General features: G+C 36.7%; 1 protein-coding gene across 1 annotated transcript; it reads right to left on the bottom strand.

Moving 5' to 3' along the window:
• Positions 1 to 1,629: 1,629 nt before the first annotated feature.
• Positions 1,630 to 3,258, bottom strand: LOC125325193 (forkhead box protein D5-A-like). Its single transcript, XM_048302016.1, has one exon. It carries the CDS (start codon positions 3,149 to 3,151, stop codon positions 2,300 to 2,302), a length of 852 nt encoding a protein of 283 aa, XP_048157973.1. The 5' UTR covers positions 3,152 to 3,258; the 3' UTR covers positions 1,630 to 2,299.
• Positions 3,259 to 10,484: the final 7,226 nt, after the last annotated feature.

Below are 10,484 nucleotides of genomic sequence, written 5' to 3'. Positions count from 1 at the left end.
ACAAACCTGATGTCCAAAGTGAATGTGTACATTTGACCTCAGACTTTTAGGTCTGTGCTTCAAGGTGTTCCTCATCTCTTATGTTATTTTGCAAGTAAATTATATTATGGCTTTGGAGGATGATAATATAATAGTGATTGAGTAATTTTGTCTTCAGAGTAGTGAACTATGCACAGTTAGAAAGCAATGGATGCCCACTGAATGATGAGGACAAAATAAATAGTTGCTTATTACTTGAAAAGAATCCTCCTCCAATGTGTCATGCAGGTGCTGTACAAACAAACAAAAAGTTAAAACTCATTGAATAAAACAAAAAACATAAGAAAGCACACTGACAGCTACATAATCATAGTGGAAATATCTAAGATGGGAGTTCTCATTCTATGGTACGTGTATCACTAGTGGTATGAAAACTATTTCAAAGTCATCTTCAAATAAAATCTGAGCATCTGAGCAGAAGAATGTCTTCTCCTTTATATGAGTTCCTATTACTGCATTCCCACAGGAAACTGGAACGAAGATCTGGAAGCATGCCTAGGGACTGGTACGTGCCACATTTCCACTGTTGTCACTAGTCTGGTAAAATACAATTCTTTTTCCTGAGCAAACTAAAATGGTTATTTCAGGCTTAAAGGATAACCTAGTAAGTGATAGGTCACATTAGCTCAAGCAGAGTGTCATGTTATACACTTTAATACCCTTCTCCAACTCTTATTTAGCAGGGAGGATGAAGTCAAATGACACTGTGTCATTCTAGGAATATCCTCAGGTGTATTTCACAAGCTTTGCCAAGTAAGCCCAGTGAGAACAAACAGGAGTAACTTGTTATCTTGTATAATTTTAAAGTAATTTGCTGACAGCTAAAGAACTATGAATATTTAATTTTATCCAATACATAAACTATTGCAGGCAGAGACTTTTCCCACATACTGCTCATCAAACCTGCCCTGATTCTTATCCCCAGCTTTCATTCTTCTCTGGTTATAATTGCCTGGCATTCACAATATCTGTTCCTTAGGCTTCTCACAACATGTTGATCTATTTGTCTGAGCTCCTTGTCCAACTCCAGTTATCTCTGTTTCCTCTAGCCAGTCTCCCCATCCAACCAGCCCCTTCATCCCACCTTCCCCACCTGTGTCCAATTCTCTTTGTCCACACACAACGGAATTTCATGACTGAGGCACTGCAGTGCCTTAATCTGCATTTTCTGTGAGCAAGTGTTTCAAAGGAAGTTCTTCTAGTTTTATAGTTTAGCATAGCTGGGTTTTTCACAGTAGTGCGTGTTACACTTCCCCGTGTGAAACTTCAAAAGTTTCTACTACCAGGAGGTTGCTGGATAGATACATAAATTTAAAAAATGTATTTAGGTGAGCACTTTATATCATCATATACTCTGTAGCTATGTACATAACTATGACTATGTAAACTAAAAATAGAGATATAAGCCTAAGCAATAGGGGAAAATATCCAAAAAATGAAAATTTCTTAAATGGATTATACCCAGCTAATGGGTAGACTCATAATTAGTAGTGTTGCCTTTAAGTAATCATTTAAGGGGGTAATTAATATGTGGCCATGCATTTAAAAAGCAGATTTGAACTCAAAAACATATTTTACATAATATTGTAATTCTATTTCACTTGGAATATTTATTAATCTGAACAATTATTCAAACAAGAACAAGTAACTAACAACATTTTAAGATATATAAATGTACAATGATTTTTTTGATCAATACAATGCATCAGAATTAATAGTGCCAAGTGAGTACTAACCAATGTATAATATTAAATGAGTAGAAGAATAATTCAGTATTTTCAGCAGTAGGGGAGGTGACAAGTAGCATTTCAAAGACATTCTCAAATGACAAAGGAAAACTGTATTAATTCTTCCTATTCAATATAATGTAAAAGTAAATATATGGTCATACATGTTTGAATATATAGTTATAAATACACATATATGTGTATTAATTTGAATCCAATAGAGCAGTAGTATACAGTAATATGATTAATACAGAACAATTAAAAAATAATTTCATTGGGCAGTCAGTGTGAATGGATTTACTTTTATACTAAAGTAATCTATGCATGGCCATTGACTAGCAGATTTATTAGAAATTCATTGTTATGGTTTCAAAGCTAAAACACTTAGGTAATAATCATGGAAAATCACTAGCTTATGTAAGTAAGCAAGCACTTCTGCTGTCTTTAAACGTATACGAAAGTTCAAAACTGTGCAACATATATCTTGACGCAGTCCCAAGCTGCCTGTGAAGTTACTGCATTTCAAATACTTTCTAGTACTTACAGATGTGTCTGAATGCTTCACTTTGGTGCTGTTTTTGAGAAAAGAATAAAAGGGAATTAGGGAAACTCGGCTGAATATTTAGGAAAATATTCTGCTGCATAACTGAAGTAGCAGGAGATCCATAAAACCAGTCCCCAGAAGAGCTGTGTGGTTTTTCAGTTTGTAGTTGAGGTGAAAAGTTCCTCATGATTAAATCACTGTCAACATTCCACTTTTGGTATTCATGCACAAACTGTAGTCTGTCAGCATACAGAAGTTTCCACAGTGGGTCCGGAAAATAGTGTGTTTGGTAAAGCCAGCCTGGTGCTGGGCAGGAAGAATAGTGTCTCCATGGCATGAAATAATTCACAGCAAGGCAGTGCTCTACCTCCTTTTGGTGCCCTCGCTTTCGTGACCTTCGATGTTGCCTGAAGTCCCCGTGAACAAAGTCATTTAAGTTTGATGGGTGGATACTCCAGTAGTTTCCTTTGCCATCCTCACATCTTCCCACCTTGATGAAACAATCATTTAGTGAAAGGTTGTGCCTTACACTGTTCCTCCAACCTCGACCTTTATTCCTGTAAAAAGGAAAATTATCTTCAATGTATTTGTAGATAGCAGCTAAATTCAGTTTGTTTGTGGGGGAAGAAAGTATTGCCTTTGCAATCAAAGCTATGTATGACAGAGGTGGTTTATCCAGAAATCTTCCTTCATCTGCAGTCACAGGAAGACCCTTTTTGGCATGTACGTGAGAGCTGGAAATTCGGGGTGTAATCCCTTGAGCCAGTTTTCCTTCTTCTTTTTCTCTTACTGTACAGATGTCTAGACTTCCTTCATTGTTTTCAGAAGAGTCTTCACTCATTATAGCAGCCTGAAACCCAGCATTTATTTTAAGTGTTCTGATATTTTACTGCAAGTAGCCAGTTGAATTATTGGTCCACTGAATATAACCAGCAGGAGAAATGAAAGTTGGACTTTAAATGTGCTGCTCTTATGTACCCAGGTTTCTATTTTATACTCTGTTAAGTCAACATCCTTAACAATGAAAACCGAACTGCCTATGTTTACAAAAGTCAAGGTGCAAGTCCTAGCTGAATGAAAAAAAAAATACAAAATAATTATACTATGTTAAGTATGAAGATAAACAGACCATGACGTTAGCCTCTCACTTCATTATAATCTGAGAAAACACCTTTCGGTGTTCCCCATTGAAACATAATGATTAATGAGAAATTTATGGTGCCTAGATAGAGTAGCGAAAGGATTAGACTCTCCAGTGATATGCAGAACAAACTGAAACCAACATGTTGGTTCCTGTGTTCTACACTTAGTCAAACATGTTGTATTTAGTACAATAAACATTTGTTTTACCTGCTAATAGAAAGTACTGTGTGAAAGGAAACGACCTATCAAATTTTATAGCTGCAATGTAGCTATTCTTGGTGAAATCGAATTAAAGCAAAAAAAAAAAAACCAAACACAAATTGCTCCCCTTTTTTTCTTATCCACTCTCTGATAGCAACCAGCTTTCATGCTGGGTATGCAAGTGACCAGTTCTGCCAACCCAAGAAACCACTTGAAGGAGCAATTACCACTCAGAGTCAGAGAGTTCTGTGCTCTGTCACTCTCAAAGCACAAACTGTCGCTTGAAGTTTGACACGGCCCTCAGCCTCCTGAGGTCTGTCACTGTTAAGGCAAACACAGTCATCTCATCTTGGAAAAGGTTGCCGTGAGAAGTTGTGGATGCTCCATCCCCTTAAGTGTTCAAGGCCAGGTTGGATTGGGCTCTGAGCACCCTAGTCTAGTGGAAGGTGTCTCTGCCCATGACAGTGGGGTTGGAACCCCAAACCTTTCTATGATTCAATGATTCTATGAACTCGTGAGATTAGTCTAGGAAGGTTATTAAATATGTAGAAATATGTTCTAAAGCAAAATAGAACAACATGGTGGAAGCTTTGAAAGAGGATGTATTTTCTTCTTTTGGGTCACTTTTCATGTTCAAAATATGTATTCACAAATGAGGTCTGTGTTTTGAGGCATCAACAATGGCATCAAAGATTTAACTTTACAAGGCTGAAGTGGATGCTGTTTTTCAGGCTCTTATGCATGATGAAAATAACCCTTGGTTGCTCCCTTCAGATTCTAGTTCTGTCAAAGAGAGAGGGACATTAGGATATCCATTAAAATGATTCCTTTCCTTCTGACTTTGAAGTTCATATCCTGACTGATCATCTTGACTGGGCACTTGTAAGCCTTGTCTCAGGGTTTCACATTGACCAACCAATGTTTCAGTTGGTAGCCTGATGTTTTTAGATTAGAAAACAAGGCTCATAATGCAATGCTATAGGTCACATGGGTTATCTAATATTTCCGTGCCGGAGTAGAATTGCTACCTGCTTGCTTGCAAGATTTAATAGAACACTTTTCCAGTAATCATTGTGAATGGGATGTACATGGTATTTTAACAGCCTTGATGGTTCAAAATTCCTAGTGATGACATGATGAGCTGTTTAACTGTTTTTTCTTGGTCTTCAGTCTCAGCAATCACTTCTTTTGAAGGCATTCATTTGACCTGCTCTATCCCTACTAGAAATTGCCTGGAACATCCTAAAGTTGCCATCATCTTTCTGTTTCTGTTACTTCATGACCTTCTGATGACTAATTTACCCAGTTTGTTCTCCTCTTCTCTTATTTGCAGCTGAATGGTTGCCAAATCATAGCAGAAATTATTGAGATAATCTCTATAATGTGTGATCTGGCATGTTAGACTACTTATTACAATCATGCCATTTCTGTTGCAGCAACTTCAAGCAGGTTATACCTAAAGGGGTTCCTACAATAATAGTAATATAAAAAATTCGATTTCAATTCAGAATAGCAATTTTGCTATATTAGGTTATTTCTACTGAAATTTATGTTTTTATGGAACAGTGCAGTTGTAGACTGGAGAACAAACTGCTCATTGTGACAAGGATTGTGTGTTCCTTTCCCCAAAGCTCCAAAAAAGAAATGCAGAATCAACCACATGTTCTGCTATTTCAGTAGTGACTTTGTAAATGGAAGGATTTTAAAGAAGGACAAGGCACAGAACCCAGATTTTGAGTGCCTACAAATACAAAAATTAAATTAAGAATAAGGAAAACAATCTTTTTACAGTTTTCAGTTTTAAGGACAGGTTTTCAGAAACTGAGGAGACTGAAGTCACTAAAAGGAGCCAGTCTGATGAATTAGAAATTTAAATGCAGTACATGCCCAAAAGTCAAAAGCATGATACTTCAACTCAAATCTTAAATAAGAAAAAAAATGGTGTTGAAAGGACTTTATATCTGAACAGATGAACAGTTCTTTCAGTAAGTAAAGAAAGATTCTACAGGGAATGAAAGATAAAAGGATGAGTAAAAAAAACCCTACATTTGGCAGGCTGAAAGTCCTGATCTCCAAGATCATGATTTTTGCTTTTCAAATATACCATAAAAGAAAATATTAATCCCATACTTCTGGGTGTCTTGCTTGTTCCTTCTTTCTCCACATTATTTCTGGAGTTAGCTTTTATTTTCTTCTGAGTCTTATCATTAAAGATGAAAATTCCTCTCTTTGCCCAAAACAAGATTCCTTTTAAAAAAAGTTCTGTGTTTTATCCTTATTCTTTGTGGGAACACTCTTGTCACTGTCTGAAATGTTTGCAAAGCTCTTACATTAGAGGAACAACCTTCACTGGCTCAATGTCCAGTTTTATCTGAAAAGAAGAATGAGAGACAGGGAAAGCATACTGTGTATTCTTACTATGCAGACTTTTTCCAGCCCAGGGAAGCAGATTCCTCTTCAAATGTCTGCACACACCTTATTAAAGCATAATTTTTGTTTCCACATTCTCTACAAAGCTGCTAAAACACTGCATGGTTAGAAATCTGAGATTTCCCACAAAGCACCAGAAAAAGAAGGGACTGGCTTTATCAGCCAGACTAGTTAAATAGTTTATCCTGTAAATTTGTCAATAAATGATGTATTCTTGAAAAGATGAATAAGGATAACAGAGCATTTGGAAATTCTGTTCCAGTAATGTAATCTGTTCTGAATTTTCACTGTACAAGGATTGTTTTTTTCCTCTGTCCTTAATTTAGGTTAAAGAGAGTTTTTTCAGTGTCTTAGCTTTGAATCCAGGCTATCCCTGTATAATAATTCTAATGGTTTTTTTCTATACATATATTTTGAAAGCCTGCAATTTTTCTGCTTGTCACTGTGAAAACAAGCACACATTTTAGGGAGTGGTCTGGTTTCTACTTTGAGTCACAAAGTAGACCAGTTGCAGTCATAGGACAAAGCTTTGTTAAAAAGTCTGACAGTGCAAACAATCCATAACGAAGAGCAGAAAACAATTGAAGGCAGCCTTTGTCCTCACTCAGCCTTTATTACTGATATTTAACTACAGTCATATGGAATTTAGAAGGAAAATGTTGCTTAAGTGTAATAATGTCTTTTCTTCCTTAGCTCTACATACTTTCAGAATTGATTACTCTTTCAAAATACCTCTCAAAATATGCCATCAATATTTCTTTCTAAAGTATATCACCTTTAAAATATTTCTTCTACCTCTGGTTCAGCACTTTTGACCATTCAACAGTCAGCTAGAATCGTGTTCTCTGCAAGGAGAAAATGTATTTATGCCTTATCCTAATAGATTTATTTAATAGCAGTGCAGAAAGTAATACATCTCATACTATTTGCTGAAGAAGTGCAGTTTTCTAGAGCACTGGGGAATACACTGTTAGGAAGCCAAGTGGAACCAGATTTTATACTGCTCATCTTTAGTCCGTGCTTAAGACATAATTGTTTTCCTCTTGATGCAGAAAGGTATAGCCTCTTTTCTTCCAGTTAAGGCAAAGAAAAATCAACTAGTCAGTGCTAATAATAGATGTGACAAAAAATTTGACTGTAGTTTTTGTTGCTCCATTGTGGGTTTATTTAGGTCCAAAGCCTCCTAATTCTGTAATGTTTTTTCCCTCTAATGTTTATTATGCTGTTCGGTAGAGAGGCTAACCCATACAGAGCTGTCTTATTTTCTACACATTCTTAATTCTACTTGTTGTTTCCACTGTTACTTAAACAGTGTTTAAGGACACCTGGAAACTATTTGTCTTGATTCAACTTTTGGTTTTGATGTGTTCAAAACCATTAAGGAATGAGGCTTCAGTAAAGAAGTCATTAAAGAAGTTGTCCCATTAAAATGTTCTAAAATGACCTTCTGCTGTTATACTTTGAAAGGAAGTATTTACTCTGTTGTCTGATTTCAGTATTTTAGGAGACCATTTTGAAAGATGCAGAGAAAAAATGATATTATTTTTCATTATATTTGAACTGAGTGAATGGCAAGATGGATAGAGAGGTACAGAATAATATCCATTAATTAATGTCACTGACAGCACTTGATTTAAACAAAAATATGTCTTTGAATATAACTTTGTTTTCAGAACATTCTGCAACCTATCCTTCCTTCCTAGGTAGTCCTTGTCACAGCATGATGGAATATAGTGATTTGTTTGTTAGCTTGGGCATAATATCTAGTGTAATAGCTGCTGAAGCCAATGGAAGGGTTCTCCCTGACTGAATTGGTGCTGGACTGGGCCAAGACAAATAGATGTTTGGTTTCAGCAAACATTAAGAAAAGAACAATTACAACAAAAGTAATCAATAAATCAAACCCGTCTTTAACCAGTTTTTAAACTATTTTCATGCAGTCTAGAGGCAATACTGGTTTCCATGAGTTTTCTTTTCCTGCTTTTCTCCTTCAGTTTTCAACTAGAAATGAATCCATTCTCAAAGCTTGCCTTGGTCCAAGATGCGCCCAAGCACAGTAGATTGGCAGCCCTCCTCTTGCCCGCACCTCTATTCTCCATGTCCCACCACGCCTGACTGGGGAAGTTATCTTCCCATTTGCATTTTTCTGTGTAGCTTTTTGTAAGAAATATACAGAATACAAAAGAGGAAACAGCTTTTCACAGAAACAGGTGTAACCAATAAGTTAACAGTATCATAAATAAATTCTCCTTGTTTGCATAATTACTACAGTAATATTTTCTTAGATTATGTTGACAGAAGAAATTGACTTCCCGTTAGAGTAAGAAGTCTCATTTTCCAAATTGTGCCTAACTCACACAGTAAAAAGTCAAAATGTGCATGTAGCAAATCAGCTCTGAAGCTCTGTGCAGAGCCATAGGTGGGAGCAGGTAGACATGGTGCTTCTGGGGTCCCACTGAGACAGACTTAGGACTCTTCTGTGGGGGAAGTTCTGGAGATCTCACTGCTTTCTTAGACAGTTATGAACTTAACTGGATAGCACTACCATCTGTATTTAAACAAGAAGTCTTGAATGTTTTTACAGTTGACCCTTGTTAAAAAATACAGCACTGTAAAGCACTAGCTCAAAGTCAGTAACCTCCCTGGAGGGTAGGAGTTACGCACTTTATGGTAGAAAGCTATTTTTAAAATCTCTTCTGATATGCCATTTTCTCAAAGTATGATTAGGGAATTAGGAATGTTTTTACAATAGCAGGTGGGATGGCTATTGAAGGGTTTTGACGGAGCATTGGTAAGACCCGGAGGTGTTCTCATGGTGCGGGGGGGATGCTTCATCAGAAAAAGATGAAGCAGAAAAGGTGATTCATGGTAAGATGCAGTTTACCTTATTGTCTGGAAATAGACATACCCAGATGAGCTTTAAAGTTACCAGTGAGACTATAACAACAAGGGGAAGGATTCAATGTGATGATGCTACTAATGCTGTCAGTCTCTGGCATAGTTAATTTCAAGATAGTCTTGCTATATATCTTAACTTGTACTGTACTATTAGATTACAGTGTAGGCTTACCCTTTGAGATAGGCAAGGGAAATAGGAAATGTTAAATATGTGATGGGAAAAGGTGACATTTTGAGTTCAATATCTTTGTTCTATAAAGACTGAATCTTTCCATGCGTGGAATGCCATAACAGTGAAAGCCAAATCCTAACGGAATAAGTTGATTAAGAAGCCACTGCTTCATTTCTTATCATGGGAAGATGTCCTGCACGAAGGTTGAACTCCCTTTAAGAAGTGTAGTGTCTTTCTTCCTCCTGTTTGTAGCTGTGTGAAACGGGTTTGTGTTTCAGAGTTGGCTTCCTAAGTTAATTCTTTCAGTTGCTTTTCTCTCCATTTGGCTGGATGATGCTCAATGCAATCTAGAACGAGATGATTTCATAATCTAATTAATGGTGAACTCAGCCATATTTACAATGGTACCTTACAAGTTTATTTCCAGTGTACTCACCTGTAGATACAAAAGTGCTGCTAGCGAGGATTTTCTTGCTGTTTTCTGAGTCTGTGAGAGACTTTTCTCTCACGGAGAAGAGGTAGCAGGGAATGTAAACAACCAAGCCACCTGCAACCTTGAAAAGTCTTGTTTATGGTATAGTAGAAAAATATTTTGACAATGGATGTTTTAGGATTTTAGCCAATCACCCCCAGGGGGTGGCTGATCCTTTGTCCAATTGGACTGTGAAGAAAAAAGTCTGTAAAAGAGTTTGTAAAATAAATAAATAAATCAATCTTGCTGCACAATTCCTGCCTGCTGGATCTTCTCCTCCTCCTCCTCCCTATGGCTGCGGGACACGGTGATATACTGTAGGGCTCAGGACTACGGTAATACTCACCTCAATATTTTATTGTATTCCTGGTTCATTGAAGTTGTGATGGCCAGTCCTTAGCTAGAAGAAGCTGGCATAGTCCTAGTATCTGGCTCACTGAGTCAGCACGGTATAAAGTTGGGGCAGAATGTGACATTGCATTTTATATTTGAAAACATTGCAAAAATGGCCTTGACAATACATATAGGAATATTTTATCAATATAGAAACTATTTACATGATGAAGTATACATCCTAATCAGAGACGAATAGCTCCTCATTAGTGCAATATGTTGAATTTTTTGTGCAACGTAAGTTGATCATCTTAAAATAGCTCTGTGCAATTTAACTATGCAAAAAAGTCAGTTTTTAAATGCTGTTCTTCTTCTGACACAGAGCCACATAAAAATAGGGAATACAATATTTGAAATGTATCATTGAAATTGTAACATCTAATACTGTCAGATGGAGAAAGGCCAACATAGCTTGCACACCATAGCACCTATTAATAGACCTGACTCCCTTTTGCAATGTCAGCT

Source organism: Corvus hawaiiensis, chromosome 4 (assembly GCF_020740725.1).
Source record: "Corvus hawaiiensis isolate bCorHaw1 chromosome 4, bCorHaw1.pri.cur, whole genome shotgun sequence".
NCBI lineage: Eukaryota > Metazoa > Chordata > Aves > Passeriformes > Corvidae > Corvus > Corvus hawaiiensis.
The sequence above is the reverse complement of the archived record's forward strand: the minus strand, read 5'-3'. Positions and strand labels throughout refer to the sequence as shown.

Excerpts from the sequence above, each read along its gene's own strand:
- LOC125325193 (XM_048302016.1), bottom strand. The coding sequence starts at position 3,151 with ATGAGTGAAGACTCTTCTGAAAACAATGAAGGAAGTCTAGACATCTGT.